General features: G+C 33.9%; 1 protein-coding gene across 5 annotated transcripts in view; it reads right to left on the bottom strand.

Moving 5' to 3' along the window:
- DIAPH2 (diaphanous related formin 2) overlaps positions 1–17,926 on the bottom strand; it is a 918,351-nt gene that overhangs the window by 695,526 nt on the left and 204,899 nt on the right. For all 5 annotated transcript variants that reach the window (XM_077988110.1, XM_077988112.1, XM_077988113.1 and 2 more), the window contains 2 exons: positions 1,327–1,401; positions 1,177–1,246 (listed from right to left, as the gene is read on the bottom strand). In XM_077988110.1, coding sequence (XP_077844236.1) covers positions 1,177–1,246; positions 1,327–1,401 — 145 coding nt within the window. The remainder of the gene's footprint in view (positions 1–1,176; positions 1,247–1,326; positions 1,402–17,926) is intronic.

Raw genomic sequence — 17,926 nt, 5'->3', positions numbered from 1 at the left:
TATGTAAACTTGCTGACATTAATAAAACATAAAAATAAAAAGAGAAATCTCAATCTTACAATGTTCTTAGCAAACAAGTCAACCCATCCTTATAATTTTCCTTTTCAATAGAACAGAAATTCTCTGTATGGAAACATATTCAACAAACCACATTTAAATTTTCCTACTACCACTAAAGAAAAAGCATTATCACCTAAATTGGGAACAACACTAATTCATTTGCATGATTTCAAAAACCCAACAATAAATATTTTGTGAAGCAAAGTATAACTTTCATTTAAGTATTACTTAAATATTATGAGGATTTGCATCATAAGGCCCCTTTTGTAAAGTGAACAAGCATTCACTATTTTGTTCATTTCTTTTTTTTTTTCCCCCATGTTTTCTGAACATTTAGTACTATAAAATCAAAAAGACCTCTGTTCACATGAAAGAAATTATTGGAGGAATAAACAGAATAAGAATCAGACACAGCATTTCTAAACTATAGACAAGAGTCAAATACACTTTTTCCAATCATTTTTTTTTTCTGTTTCATTGACTAGCTCACCCTCCTGAGGAAATCAGCAGCATTGACAATGGAAAGTACTGTTTTATCTATCTTCCCTATGTGAAAGCAATATATTTGAACAGAAGAAACAATAGAATAGGGCTCCATTTTTGAACAGACTTAGATCTATAGAAGTTATATCATCCCTGAAATCCTCTGGTTGCTGTAGAGAACTTCTTTGGTTAAACTGAAATATCAGCATAGAAATTTTAAAAAAAAATTGACAGAAAACTAACAATAGCTAACATTTTGGAAAATTAAACATCAAATTTATCTTTTATATATGGTTTCAAATGCACATTTAACCTCACTGTAAAACTTTATAAATACTTATTATTTATAAGCCTGTAATAACTAGCCTATAATTAATTAAGACAGCAGAAACAAAAGTAAAAAATAGGTACAGGGTGGGGAAGAGGATTAGGGAAAAGAGTTAATGCATGTCAGGCTTATTACTTAGGTGATGGGTCGATTTGTGCATCAAACCACCATGGCACATGTTCACCTATGTACATGTATCCTGGAACTTAAAAAAATAATAAAAAAAAATTTGTTCATTTCGTACTTTCATAGTGTTGGGCAAGTTCTCACCTTTTGTGACAGGGGCAGAAATAAATACTACTTACCTTATTATTCATAAATGCTTTGAGGCATTGAATAAGTTTATACTGATTCTTCTTGTCAATATTTTCTTGCCTAAATAAAAGAAAAATGTATATTATGTTGTGCTGAAACATTTCCCCTTTGGTGATTTTATTTTTAATGTTTATTCTTACTGTTTTTTGTCCAGAAGCTTTTCCAGCTCATCTAATAAGAGTCCAAGACCTTCATGGCCAAAGTTGTTAACCCAGCTAAGAAATAAACAAAAAATTAGATGTATAAGTAAGTTAGTAATTTTAAAACATTAAATATCCAAAATAAAATTTCAGTTTTCAAATCTCATTATTCTGTCTCAATATTGCCTGTCTTTATTTTTTCAATTCCCACTGCTTCAAGTATTGACTCTATGAGGATGACTCAGTGATCTTTACCTCAATCCTAGACTTCTCCACATTTTAGACTGCCCATTACACAGCACTGCCTTGGTTGTTTCACCAGCATGACATACTTAAGCATGAATTTACAAGCTGAATTCATCTTCCCCTGTCTCCATACCCCGAAGTCAACTTATCTTCCACTCTTTGATACTGTATTAATAACATCACTACCCTTTAAATTCTTCAGACTTGAAATACTGGCATAATTATTTGATGCCCCATTTCTTTCACCTTTGCATTTATTCTATTTATTCATTCAACAAATATTTGTTGAGTGTCTACAAAGTTCCAAGCATGTTCTAGGTGAGAGAGATACGTAACAGGCAACAAAATTAGGCAACTAGCCTCACGGACTTTACTGTCTAGAGCTAGGGAGACAGTGAACAAATAACTATATACTAAATGTAAAAATTGCTTTGATGCAATGAAGAAAAATAAACCTTGGAAAATAGAATGAAAGGAGTGGCAGGTTGCTATTTTTCATTGTGTGATCAGGAGAGATTCTTTGATAAGGTTAGGTATTTCAGTAGAACCCTGAAGAATGTGAGGACTTTCCAAGTAGAAGGATTAAGGGCAAATTGGGTCGTGAGGCATTAGCTACTGTGTTTAGAATGTTCCAGGAACTGTGAGGAGACCCATGTGGCAGGAGCTGAGTAAGTAAGTTTAGGAGATTGGCTGGACATAAAGTCTCCTGTATGGCAGAAGGCTGAAACACTGCTAATGTAGAGCTTGGTTTGACTTTCTGGCATCCAGTCACAAATATTCTACTTCTAGTTCTAGAATGGCTCGTCCAAATGGCTCCTTTCTTCCTTCCCAATGCCTGTGCTAACATTCCAGGTTAGCCCTAGTTATCTTTCCTTTAATAAGCCTGGAGACTCCCAACTGGTGATTCCCCAACTTCATTCTTTTCTTTGAATCATTTTATAAAATGACAGATTAAATTGCCCTTAACCAAAGTTTTCTGTCCAAAAATTTCCCCCGGACTACCTAATACATTTTAAATCCTTTGGCTCAACATTCTGATGTAGCCTCAATCCACCTTTCCAGCCTCAGGCTTTTAAGCACATGTGCCAATAAAATGAGATAAATTATTATTGCTGGAGCCCACCTTGCACCTTCCTCATGTTAGCTCATTTATTCTTTCTTCCCAGAAGGTAACCTCAACTCCATCTCTCCCAACTATTTAAAACTAAAATTGGCTGTTTTAAGTCATTAATGTTTTCCCCCATAATTCCTCCAATCAAATGAGTTCTTTTTCCTTAAAATCTCCATGTAATATTTATCTCTTACTGCTTGACATAATCATAATGATTCTTGCCATATGTCTTACCTGCCCCTTTGGCATGTAAATTCTCTAAAGAGAGTTATATCATTTCATTACTATTTCTATCTTTCATAGTGTTTAGCAAGGTAGTTCATATATAGCCACTAAATATTTATATTAAATAGAGTCAACACTAAATAAATATTTGCTAATTTAAATTTAATTAAATTTACTGGCTTGTATGGTTAATAGAATAAGCAATCTCATACTACCCAAGAACATCATAAACATAAATCAATATATAGACTTCTGTGAAATAATAACATCTATGCTGTATATATTTAAACCATTCCATTCCAGTCTTTATCCATTTCATAGCTACCTAAGGTAAATCTTACCAACAAAGCAGAGACTGAAATTTTTAAGGGGATATGAGAGACATCACTGAAGAAAATATACTTTTAAAATAGCTCATATTCAGAACCAATCGCCATCCACAATATACATAGAAGCTCATTTTAAACAAATTCTGCTTTAATTTCCATAATGGAAACAAGAAAAAATCAATATGGCATTGTAATGAAAATTGGCAACAAGCTACTGTTCAATTGAGGCATGTAATCATCTAGTGCAATGAGCTATTTTCTCTAAAGGCTCGATAATCAGTGAGGTGGTGGTAGAGGGATAAAGGGACATCAGCTTTAAGTATAATATATTCTATTTAATTTATCACAGAAAAAAATCAGAAGATATCATTACAGCACACTGTACCCTACAATAACCTTTACATAATAGGAATTCTGAACAAATTTTTATATAGTCCTCAATATCCGCTTTGGCATTTGGGAAGATGAAATAATCTATGATTTCTTTAAATTTACCATAAATTGTTTTAAAAATTCTGAATTTTACTCATATTCTCTTTATGCCTACTGCTATTAAAATTATTAGGGTTATTTCTTTCTTGGTCTAGGGAAGCATGATTCACAAGAACATGATTCATATTTGTTCAATTGAAATCAGTCACCCACACATCCCCTGTTTCAAATGGTGCAGTTTATGGTACTTTGGTTTTATTCAGGGAAAATTACTATTTTCTTAAAAAAAAAAAATAAGATACAATCATACAACTTAAGTGTGAGGAGGCAGGGCCTATTATTGCAAACTAGACAGGGAAAAGTCTTAAATGAGAATATTTTAGGCCAAGGGGCAGAGGAGGCCTAGTAAGAGTCTTTAAAACTTTTAAAGTAGAGGGAATGGGAGCCTGAAATGAGCCCGTTGCTAAGGGGTAAAATAATTATGTATGATGACGATACTCAAGAGGTTAAAAGGAAAGGGATGTGGCTAGACATAACTTTGTTTCCTTTTTCTCTTGCCAGCACCACCATTTCTCTGCCTTTCAGGCATCAAACACTGTGAACTCCAGCCAAGCACTTACTGTTTTACTGCTTCTCTTTCTCTTTCTTTCTCTCTTTCTCTCTTTTTTTTTTCTTTCTTTCTTTCTTTCTTTCTTTCTTTCTTTCTTTCTTATATACAATAGAGTATACTGATTTCAGCCAATACAAAAGTGGCCATGAAATGAGGAGGCAGTTTAAAAACAAAATGTTGGCTCCTGTATGTGAGCATGTGGGCTGAAATTCTGACACTGAAACACTAGAAGTAAGCATAAATGAAGGGTTCTCAAAGTGTGCACTCCAAATCGGCAGCATTGACATCATCTGGGAACTTGTTAGAAACGAAAATGCTTGTGCCTTACCTCAGACCTACTGAATCAGTAGCTGGGAGGAAGACAGAAATGTATGTTTTCACTAATTCTCCTCGCGAAACTGATGCTTGCTCAAATTTGAGAACCACTGGCATGGAACAATGGATTGCTGAGAAGTAGGGGAAGCCTTTCTCAGGCAAGACTCAGGCTCAGAACTCAAGGCTGCTTTATATGCCCACCCAACCATACTGTGCCCTCCCAGTGCCACAGGACACAGATCAAGAATCCAGTTGAAACAGATATATTTGGTATATTTCATGGAGTATGCAAATTCCAACTCTGAGTTATTTAGTACTAACTGGAACATCTAGAATGATAAGAATACAGTTGATGACCTGATTTAAAATCTTACTCAGAGATTACAGACAAAGACATAAAATTTTCTGCACTATCTCAGCCCAAAATAAGAAACTGATATTTCTCATGGACCTTACATTTATGAGGGACACAGAAGAGGCAGAGAATAATGAAGAACCAAACAGAAGGAAAAACAGGGGAGGAAAATGACTCTTTATAATTTTCATAACCAACCCAAACATGAGTTATTTTTTCTTTCCATTTTACTGAGGTATGATTTACAGATAGTAAAATTTATCATTTTAACAAATGTATAGTCATGTAACCACCAATACAAATAAGATATAAAACGTTTCCATCACCCTAAAATATTCCCTCATTCCCCTTTGCAGTCAATCCCTTTTCCCTACTCTCAGAATCCTGGCAACTGCTTATCTGATTTGGGTCCCTACAGTTTTGTGCTTGCCAGAACATCATTACAAACGGAATTGTACAGTTTTCAAATTTTGTGTTTGGCTTCTTTTACTTAGCATAAATATTATGATATTCAACCATTTCGTTGCATGTATTAGTATTCCATTCCTTGTTACTGTATGAATATGCCACAATTTATCTATTAATTAGTTGATGAGCATTTCAGTTGTCTCCAGGTTTTGATGATTATGAATAGAGCTGATATAAACATTGACATGTAAGTATCTGTGTAAGCATGCATTCATTTCTGTTAAAAAATACCTAGGAGTGGAATAGCTGGGTCTTATGGTAAGTATATGTTTAACTGTTTAAAAACTACTTTCCAAAGTGGCTATTTCATTTGGCACTCCTTCAGCAAAATATCACAGTTCTAATTGCCCCAAATCCTTGTCAGTCTTTTTAAGTTTAGCCATTCTGAAAATTGTTTCTAGGTAAAGAAACTGAGATGCAAAGTAGTTAAGTAACTTCCCAAACATCACTCAACAAGTAAGTAGCAGTTCTAGGCCTCAAATCCATATCTGACTCCTAAGTACATGCTTATTTCAACCACGTCCCTAGAAATTACTAAAACAGGACCAGTACACAATTTTCTACAACATCTAGCTAATAGCTCCAATACCTTGCTTAAGAAGAATTAGTGATGTTACAGAAGAGTTTATACCTACATATCTATGCCTAGACAGACAAACATATGTTTCATTATTTAACAGCTTAGTTCATTTATTTAGATAGGATAAGTACATTTCAATACATGTTTTTATTGTTTTTTAAAGTCCTGAGTATCATAAGAAATCTAAAAAATACTGTTAAGGAAACATACCTGGAGACTTCAACTAAAATTTTCAGTCGAGATTTAGGTAAGGTAGTTTATCAGAAAGAATAGGTCCAAAATGTAGCTTACACTATTTCTTTTTTGATGGGCTATATAAGTCCACGATCTCACTTTTTAAGGTATTAACATATTGGTGATTTTGGGTTATCAAGTTACCTAAGTTAAAGAACTGTCTTAACATGCTACACATCCAAGTTGACATTTGTGGTCACATGTCAGGAGACCAAGTGGAACAAATGAACCATCCAAACAAAAACAATAGACCAGTCAGGAAGATTAATGTTTGAGTGAGCCAGCAGCCAAGATTATATCTGAATACTGAAAAGGAAGCCAGGAAGCTTATACTGGGAACAAGAGGTCTGAATCACAGTGAGAGAGCATTTTCCAACCCTACGTAAAAAAAGTTTGGCTGTATCTATCAGGGAGGCTAACCTCTGTTACGCTGCTCAAGAAGCTAAAAATTAAAGACTTTTTTCCAAGTTCACCCAAAAATCAAGAAAACATTCCATCATCCATCAATGGATTATTCTGTGGGGCCATATAGCTGCATGGCTAAATGCATAAGCTTTAGAGGAAAACAGATCTAGGTTCTAATCTCATCTCTACAAATTCTAGCTGTGCTACTTTTGATAATATACATAAATTTTCTAAGCTTGTTTTTTTATTTTCAAAATAGGGATGAGAATACTACCTATACCCCATGAAGTCTTTGTGACTATTAAATGAAATAATGTATATAAAACATCACAATAAAGCCATCAAGAAATTTTTGGAAAAGGTTAAAAACCAAAACTCCAAATGTTGTTTGAATCTTCTAGTCTAAAATGCAGTATGAATTTTAGGCATTAATTAAAGAATCCTTTTCCACACTATTAACACAACTTTTAATCACTTAATGAAAATTACATTAATTTTTATAAAACATGCAGATGACTAAAATTATACTAAACTTACTCTATTGACTTGTTTAAAAATAAGACTGCGGCATAGTGTCATGCCTATCATCTCAGCTATTCAGGAGGCTGAAACGGGGGGATCATTTGAGCCCAAGAGTTTGAGGCCAGATGGGGCAACATAGTGGGACCTCGTCTCTAAAAAAAATTTTTTTTAAGACTTTAAAATTTAAATATTTGGTACTCATATTACCTCATGTGTTTTAACCGGTCACTATTCAATTTTGTGTATACTTAATTCTAATTGTATTTAGTATGGCCAATTCACATCAGAATAGATATGGAAATTACAATGGTGAGGGAGAGAGAATTTTTAGTTCATGTATAATGCTGACAGAATTATATCAAAAATATATTGAAGTTTTAAAACAGAAACCTATCTCAAGCCTTTAGAACTTCTAAGGCCATTATTTTTAAAGGACCCACTTACACTGATCAGCATGATCGAAGGAAAGAAAATCTTACATTTAATGAAGGTATCAGAAGATTCAATTAACCCTAACTAAGAGAAAGCAGTATTCTCCCCTCTCTAGCTCTTCAGGGCAAAGCAAAATGAGAAAAATTTTCTATAAATGTACCTATTGAAGGAGAGAATAAGATTCTTGTAAAGAATTCTCACAGATTCTTATAAAGGACATTTCACAGTTTCCCAAAACCTCAACTTTTCTCCCATAAATTAGAGATTCAGACTCTGAATTATTTAGTTACATTTCACTTAAATATAAAGTAAAACCAAAGATGTAATGAACAGATGAGTTCAGTATGCTATATACAATGAAGACATAATAGAAAATAGTGACTGCATGCCCATCAATGATTAGATTATCCAAATTAACATCTATTGTTCAAAAGGGTTAAAGCTAAAATTAGAAACTTCTATACTGAATCCCATAAGCTGTAAAGGCAATTGGTCTCATGTGAAGGAGTCCAATATTAGTCATGTCATCCCTTTATCACTGTTTGTGCAGTGCTAAAGGCTAGTATAGAGGGTTATGTGTTCTGTACAAAGGATTTTATTTCCCTCTAATGGTGTTCTATTCCCATGTGTAATCTCAAACTACAACCTGAATCACTGGAACATCAAATAAAATGAATGATAGTTCAGAGTTTCTTGGGGGAATTCAGAAAGTTGGTAAAATTATAACATGTGAAACAACTAATTCAAAGGGTTGAGGAGACTTTAAATATTATCTTGAGTGTTGTGTTTTTTTTTTTTTTTTCTTTTACAGGAAAACATCTCACTTTAACACCAATATTGCTACTGTAATGTTTTTTAATGCAACTAAAACCAAATCTTAGTTGTATACACTTATGGAAAGAAAGAGTTCCATGTGATTAAAACCAGTATGTAGCCCAACATAAACAGTATCATGCATTCAGTCCATGGATCAAATCTGCATAAACAGTAACCAAGAAAATCTTAGTATTTTCCGCATCTTTAAAGGAAAATTTGTTCGGCTAAATAAACATCATAGATAGTTCCACTGTCAATATAAATACCCACTAAAATATATATAAACAGATATATATACGAATTTGTATACACTACAACTGACTTGGTCTTAGATCCATAAAAACATATATCTTCACTCAGGTTTCTCCACATGAAAGCAAAGACAATAACTTTGGGCATTTGAATGTCCTTGAAAACTATTCATCATCAGAGGTATCCATGAGATACCTCTGACCAATTATAAAATATCTATTTGATGTAACACTGCCATTTTCAGACATTTGTGCATAAACCTTTGAAGCCTGACAGTCACTGATCATTTATTTCATGTGACTCATAGAAAGCTTGAATGCATCAGTTTACCAGCTCTACCTCTGAGTGGTTTTGACTTCAATGTTGTGATAGATTACAATTTCCTTAGAAATGCCAATGAAGACATTCCATCTATCTCTCTGGCTGCGTTTATTCTCTCTATCAGTCTTACTGCAAAAATCCTACTCTGTTTCATGCCACTCATCCATTTTTAGGAGTTCCTTACAAAGTAGGAAATGTGCATTCTTTCTAGCTGTTTATATACACAAAGACAAATTCCTCTTACATATTTACAAAATAATTTTAAATGCTCTAGTTACATATAAACATCTCTTGAGGGCAATAGTTTAAGCAAACACACTCTCTAATAGGATAAAAGTTCTTTATTCATTAAAATCAATTTCGTAAGCTGTCTAAGTTACTTTGGAGACAGTCTAAAAAATGGCTAATGCCCAAATCTATCTGAATGCCTAACAGGCTAACAATCAATAATGTTTTCCTCCCCACCTTCCTTTAAACATTATTGTTAGAAAAGTATAAGAGAAGGTCTTGCTCCAAAGTAATGATGGGGAAAAATTACCAAAAAATTTGAATGACAATGAAAATAGACTCTTCAATCTACAATCAACAGGGGAAGCAAAAGGAAAGAGTATTCCAAATATTCAAGTAAAAGCTACTCACATTTTATATCTTCTTTAGATGTTTGAAATAGTAGATATAATTATGTTAGGACACTTACTAAAGATGCCTTCTTAGTAACATAACCAGTCAAACTTATAATAAAATGTTAACTTCCACAAGAAAAATGTATTGGTTTATTTTCCTAAGATAAGTAATACAGTTAAAATTCTATCACGCACACCACAGGATGTCCAATTTCATTTAGTTTAGTGGAATTTTGTTAAAATAAACTTATTTCAAAAAATCACATTCCTAATCTATAAGCCCTGCAAATGAAACAGAACCGACACCAAGTTTATGTCATGAATAAAGAAGTTATTTGAATGTATCGAAGAAACATAGAGGCATTAGCATATACCACCCGCACATAGTATTTTTTCCTAAACCAATTTGTATGTTATACTATCTGATTCTGGTGGGCAGCAGAGAAATTAAGTGAATTTTTTTTTTTTTCACAGGAACAGGGGTAAGGAGAGTTGAAGGGTAATTGCTATTTGATGAGTGAACAACAGAAATGCAACAGTCCTTCTCACCTACCAGGTGCAGTGCCAAAAACATATAATTAAAGACTCATTACAGAGTGTGATAGCTACGTAGACAAAGATCAAAGAAATTTAATGTTCACAGATATTTTTAGCACCAGATAATTGAAACCAAACCTAAAAAGAAAATCATTTTCTTGGGTCCTCATTGTACATGTCAAAAACATTTTAGCAAGTCCAAATGTTCTTTTTCCTCAGAATGTTATCTGTAATAGGTATTGCTTTAGTCTTTTCTTGTTTGTTTTTATATAATATTTTAAAACCCATTCCTCCTAACACTGAGAAAGATACTGTGGAGATTATATGTTCTTCAGTGTGCACATACATACATTCTTAACCATGGTGAAATATGGTTTTTTTTGAATTTATATTTATTTTTATTGACAAATAAAAACTGTATACATTTATACTGTACAATGTGATGTTTTGACACATGCATACACTGTGAAATGGGTAAATCAAAGTAATTAACATAGGAATTACCTCACATACTTGATTTTATTTGTTATGAGAACACTTAAAAATCTCCTCTCTCAGGACCAACAAGAAGATACTACAATCCTGCTTTTATATGCACCTAACACTGGAGCTCCCAGATTTATGAAACAATTACTACTAGACCTAAGAAATGAAATAGACAGCAACATAGTGAGTGGGAGACTTCAATATTCCACCGACAGCACTAGACAGACCATCAAGACAGAAAGTCAACAAAGAAACAGTAGACATAAACTATATCCTAGAACAAATGGACTTAACAGAAATCTACAGAACATTCTTCCAAACAACTGCATAATATACACTCTTCACATCAGCACATGGAATATTCTCCAAGATAGATCATCTGATAGGCCACAAAACAAGTTTCAACAAATTTTAGAAACTCAAAATCAGATCAAACATCTTCTCAGAACACAGTGGAATAAAACTGGAAATCAACTGCAAAAGGAACCCTCAAAACTATGCAAATACATGGAAATTTGTCTGGTCTTGAATGATTTTTGGGTTAACAATGAAACCAAGATGGAAATTTAAAACTTATTTGAAAAGAATGGTACTAGTGACACGTTATCAAAACCTCTGTTATACGGCAAAAGCAGTGCTAAGAGGAAAGTTTACAGTGCTAAATGTCTATATCAAAAAGTCTGAAAAAGCACAAATTGACAACCTAATGGCACACCTCAAGTAACTAGAGAAACAAGAACAAATGAAGGCCGGGCGCAGTAGCTCACACCTGTAATCCCAGAACTTCCAGCGGCCAAGGCAGGCAGATCACTTGAGGCCAGGAGTTCGAGACCAGCCTGGCCAACATGGCGAAACCCTGTCTCTACTAAAAATACAAAAATTAGTTGGGCATGGCAGTGCATGCCTGTAGTTCCAGCTACTTGGGAGGCTGAGGCACAAGAATCGCTGGAACCTGGGAGGTGGAAGTTGCAGCACTGAGCCGAAATTGAACCACTGTACTCCAGCCTGGGTGAACTTGTCTCAAAAAAAAAAAAAAAAAAAAAAAAAAAGAACAGACAAAACCCAAAGCTAGAAGAAAAGAAATAGCAAAGATCAGAGCAGAACTAAATGAAATTCAAACAACAACAAAAATACAAAAGATAAATGAAACAAAAAGCTGGTTCTTTGAAAAGATGAAATTGATAGACCATTAGAGAGATTAATGAAGGAAAGAAGAGAGAAGATCCAAATAACCTCAATTAGAAATGAAACTGGAGACATTATAACTGATACCACAGAAATACAAAAGATCATTCAAGACTACTACGAAGACCTTTACACACATAAACTAGAAAATCTAGAGGAAATGGATAAATTCCTGGAAACATACAGCCCTCCTAGATTTAATCAGGAAGAAACACAAACTCTGAACAGACCAATAACAAGCAAGGAAATAGAATCAGTAACAAAAAAAAATTGTCAACAAGAAAAAGTCCTGGACCAGATGGACTCACAACTGAATTCTATCCGACATTCAAAGAAACATTTTTTACCAATCCTACTGAAACTATTCCAAAAGAGAAAGAGGGAATCCTCTCTGAATGTTTCTATGAAGCCAGTATCACCCTAATACCAAAACTAGGAAAGGACATAACAAAAAAGAAAACTGCAGACCAATATCCCTGGTGAACACTGATGCAAAAATCCCCAACAAAATACTAGCTAACTGAATGCAACAGCATATCAAAAACATAACATATCATGATCAAGTGGGTTTCATCCCAGGGATGAATAGTTTAGCAAGAATAGATTAGCATAAGCAAGTCAATAGATGTGACAAATCACATAAACAGAATTAAAAACAAAAACCATATGATCATCTCAATAGATGCAGAAAGAGCATTTGATAAAATCCACCATCTCTTTATGATAAAAATCCTCAAGAAACTAGGCACAGAAGGGACTTCCCTCAAAGTAATAAAAGCCATATAAGACCAACCCAAAGCCAACATCATACTGAATGGGTAAAAGTTGAAAGCATTCCCCCTGATAACTGGAACAAGACAAGGATTCCCACTTCACCATTTCTATTTAACATAGTACTGGAAGCCCCAGCCAGAGCAATTAGGCAAGAGAAAGAAATAAAGAGCATCTAAATTGGAAAAGAGGAAATCAAATTGTCACTGTTTGCTGATGATACGACTGTATACCAAGAAAACCCTAAAGACTCATCCAAAAGGCTCCTGATAAATGAATTCAGTAAAGTCTCAGGTTACAAAATCAATGTACACAAATCAGTGGCACCAAGCGGAGAGTCAAATGAAGAACTCGACCCTCTTTACAACAGCTGCAAAACAAAAACAAACAAACAAACAAAAAAACGCTTAGGAATATACTTGCCCAAGGAGGTAAAAGATCTCTATAAGGAAAACTACAAAACACTGCTGAAAGAAATCATAGATGACACAAACACATGGAAACACATCCCATGCTCGTGGACGGGTAGAACCAATATTGTGAAAATGACCATGCTGCCAAATGCAATCCATAAATTCATTGCAATTTCCATCAAAATACCATCATTACTCAAAGTAGATGGGGGGGTTGAGAGGTGGGTAAGAGATAAAAGACTACATATTGGGTACAAGGTACACTGCTTGGGTGATATGTGCACTAAAATCTCAGAATTCAACACTATAGAACTCATCCATGTAACCAAAAGCCACCTGTGCCCCCAAAACTATTGAAATTTTAAAAATAATCTTTTTAAAATTTCTTCTCTTAGCAATTTTCAAGTATACAATATATTGTTATTAACTATAGTTGCCATGATGTACAATAAATCTCTTGAACTTACACCTTCTGTTTGTATCCTTTGACCAACATAAATACAACAAATATTCAAAATCCTTAATAATCCCCCACTAAACAACTTGTTAAGGCTTTTATCCAAGACAAAATAAGCCAAATCCACTATTATTTTTCTTATATCATAGTGATATAAACCATCTAAAGCAATAACAACACAATAATAACAAATACATACATGACATACAAACAAAACATTTGTAGAATAAATGCAGTATAAAGTCCCTAAGAAATATCAGCCTTCTGTTATCATCAACCTGGCTTGTATCTATTTTCAGAAAACTCTAGAAATATAGCTACACCTAAAAGATATTCATTTATACTTGCTAAGTCTTTCCAAACATATAAATGCTTTTTAAAGAAAGCATGTCTTAATTGCTGAAATAACTTTGGCCTTATTAGTTAAAAGCCAAAACAAACAAACAATTTTAATTAACAACATGGATTTTCCTTCATTTACAAACAAACCTCCATGAAAGAACGCACACCAATAAGGGTAGCTTTTCTGGTTGTGAAATAAAATAAGTTACTCCATTTTGTAGATGAAGAAACCAAAGAAGGTTAGTGACTTGTCTTAGAACATAGAGCTTCCTAATAGGAAAACAACAGAATCCAGCACTTCTCAATTCTTATATACCTCTCATTAAACTATATTGTCAACAACTACCATAAAAATCATTAGTTAGAGGTTACAAGATTTTAGTTATTTTCCTTTCACGAACAAATATTGGATAAAAGTTAAAATATATTTAAAAATATCACCCATGCTTATATGTAGAAGTAAAAACAATACCAATGAGGTGGTTTTCATCTTTTTAATTATTAATTTTGGGTTGCATCATCAAGGCATGGGATACTTTAAATAATAAAAACATCAGAAATGTCCAAAAATATATATTTTCTTTCTGTTTTTCATGTACCAATGGATAAAATATTGAGCCCTATCATATTATAATTTATGACTATTGGCTGTAGACATGTCAATGATATACCTGTAAACACCCACTTCAAAATATGTAGTAACTATTAGTTGATATTTGGTCTCACAAAATACTGTATAAATATTAGGAAACAGTTTGAAAAAAATGAAGCCATTCGCCTTTCATTTGGGAATAACAGTCCTTGGTAACCCTTACTTGCTTCCATACTCAACATGAAAGACATTGGTCAGCCATTTTGGGGTTGCTTCCTACTAACTTCCTTGACTTCATTATCCCTTTGCACTTTACTTTATTCACTTTGGTTATACTGAACTTTCAATAAACCCAGTAACTATGTTTTAGCAGACCAATCACTTCCTCTATCAGTTTTTGTCTCCAAATGGAGTGAGGCCTGAGACTAGAGTATTGGCAATGCAAATGTAAAAGCTATTTAGGTATCACAAATGAAAAAATGAGCAAATGTGACATATGAGGAGTATCAAAGATGCCAAATCATGCACACAAGGATCAGAGCCAAGATCTTGAATGCATGGATGAGCTTTCTAAGACAAAGAATATACTAAGGACTATTTTTTTGAATAGTGGAACATTATTATGTGATCCCAAATCAGCTGTGAGTTGACAGATTAATAAGCCCAACATCATGCTTATATAGACCTCTGCAGTATGTGTCCAGCAAAATGCTTATATCTTCACAGTGCTATTTGATAATTCACATGTATCTAATATCCTTCATATCAATATGATTCATAACTTTCCAGTCACATATTTTAAAAACCAATCTGGGCCAGACATAGTGGCTCACGCCTGTAGTCCCAGTACTTTGGGAGGCCGAGGCAGGTGGATCACCTGAGGTTGGGAGTTTGAGAACAACTCAAAATTCTGGCCTGGCCAACACGGGGAAACCCTATCTCTATGAAAAATACAAAAAATTAGCCAAGTGTGGTGGTGCACGCCAGTAATCCCATCTACTCGGAAGGCTGAGGCAGCAGAATGGCTTGAACCCAGGAGGTGGAGGTTACAGTGACCCAATATCGCGCCACTACACTCCAGCCTGGGCAACAGAGCCAGACTCCATCTCAAAACAAACAAACAAACAAAAAAAGAAAGAAAGAAAAACTAATCTATATATGTAATTTTTTCCTGCTCCTCAAATGAACTCCTCTATAGCAATGTATTCTTAACTTTTATTATTCCAACTTTCTAAGCACATTGAAAAGAGTTGTGAAATGCAGTAAGGTGAATACTTGAATCAAACTATGGTCATCAGCAAATTAAGACACAGGATTTCAACAGGTAAATCATTATAATTTGTAAACAACACAAAAATAGTAGCAGAAACCAAAATTAATGCTAAACCCACATAATAACCCATAACCACAGCACATCCTGCATTCTATTCCCAGGAGAAAGCAATGATGAGCAAATAAACTCACAAAAAAGTTTTTGAAGATACGAAGTATATGACAAGGTCAGAGAACACCCCAGCTTAATGTCCCACACCACTTACACTTAAAGTATTAGGCCATTTTAATAAATGCTCATAATGCGAACCTCAAAGGCACTATAAAATTCTTAAGCATTCTCTATGTCGAAGAAAAATTCATTAATACTTAATATAGTTTTAGTGCTGGATCCACTTCAAGATATTCTTTGACAGATATTAATTCACATATGGAAATTTATAACTCAATTTTTAAAAATCTGTTTAACTACAACATTCCAATCTTCAATAGTTTTTGATGAATAAATGTTGAATGTAACAATTTAAGATATAATCTCCAGGAAATTCTTCTGGAAGCTGGTAACAAGGGAACTATGGTACCACATAAAAGAAAAAAAAAAAAAAACTATGGCAGTACTCAGTACTCAGGCAACATCCTCCAAAATAGAATTAGAGTAAATCTGCATATGTTAAATAACACTGGGTGCTGAAGAACTGACCTAACAAACAGGAGTAGGTTCATTTCCGGTGTATGAAGGCTTGAAATTCATATTCATATGAGAGGCCACTAAAATTGTCTCATTTGAAGATGTTTTACTTTTTAGAAGTACAATAACATTATGTTATCTCCTATATTCTGCCTTCATGGATTCCACCTTAACAGAAGATTCCAGGTTTAAACTGCCTAGTGTGAGAGGCTATACACTTACAGCTTTGCTGACCAGGTGGGAAATCTCCCCAAATTAGTTGTCCATTATCTACCACCAGTCGAACAGCTGGGGTCATAGAGCAAATACTGTTATCTAGTGCACATGGATCTTCTTTCAATCAACTATACAGACTACTTGCACTCCAGGTGCTAGCTGGCGTCTTAATTGTGAGTTGTCAGCTATCCAACTTCTATCAAAAGTCCAGCTGAGATGATAGATAGTCCAAGGGGAGAGCCTCAGGCACATTTCTCAAGTATACCTTGGTAGCAGGTTAGATTACTAGAAAGCTGCATTCCAGTACCATTATTCCTGGGTCATTGTAGAAATATCATAACTTTGATTTTTTCACTTTTTGGCTAAATGCAGGAAATGGACATTCATAGAAATCCTCTGTACTTTATGGAAAACTATCGAGGACTCATTCTACTGTTATTGTCCGATATCTCTCATTTAAAGAACCACAAAATAAAATGAGTTCAGAATCAGGAAGAACGACCCTCCTGAAAAACAAACAAACAACAACAAAAAAGAGATGCAGTGTCATTTATCAGGTAACAGCTATGTCTCCCAATACTTTTTATTGAGAGACTTTTATTGAGAGACAGAGCTGTTTACCTGATGAACACCCCCCTACCTCTCTCCACTCCATACAAAGAAACTTGGATCTATGTTATACTCAAATCATTACCTGACACTGTCCTAGGTTTTTGGAAAAGTTCCACCTTCTTTCCTCATTTAATTGGAGCTTGGCATTTTTACCCTTGTCTTACGGAAGTAGAATATCTGCTTCTTTTATTTTAAGCTGCAACTGCTTTTGCAATATTCTCCAAATAATGAGAGAAGTATTAAAACTCTAGTATGTGCCCAAGACCTTTAGTTAAATTAGTTCATATAACTCGAAATAAATATATTTCAAATGACATATTTATAAGCATTTTCTTCCCAAGACTAATTTTGAATAAATAGAAAATGCATATAAGTGTTTTAAGAGGGAAGTTAGCCTTCTACTCAGAAATCCATACAATCAGTGTGCCTAGATTCTGCTGCTAGATTATATATACCTTTATATGACCAGTTACATGTTTCTAATTATTTTAGATGATTATTATATAAAATTGGCTTTCTAGTTTAAAACACATCATTTAAATAAGAAAATGTATTGCCTTGGTGGAGCTTACATAGTAATAAAATAAATCCAACACAAGAACCACTATTTATCCTAATGCCTGTAACATTTTCTCCTAATAATACTTCAAAAACTTAGGTCAGTATCTGCTGTGCCTAATTATTTTTTAAAATAATATATGACACATAAATCTACTTTGTTTCTATTAAGAGGTAATATCATTGCATGTGCCG

This window comes from Macaca mulatta, chromosome X (assembly GCF_049350105.2).
Source record: "Macaca mulatta isolate MMU2019108-1 chromosome X, T2T-MMU8v2.0, whole genome shotgun sequence".
Classification (NCBI taxonomy): Eukaryota; Metazoa; Chordata; class Mammalia; order Primates; family Cercopithecidae; genus Macaca; species Macaca mulatta.
The sequence above is the reverse complement of the archived record's forward strand: the minus strand, read 5'-3'. Positions and strand labels throughout refer to the sequence as shown.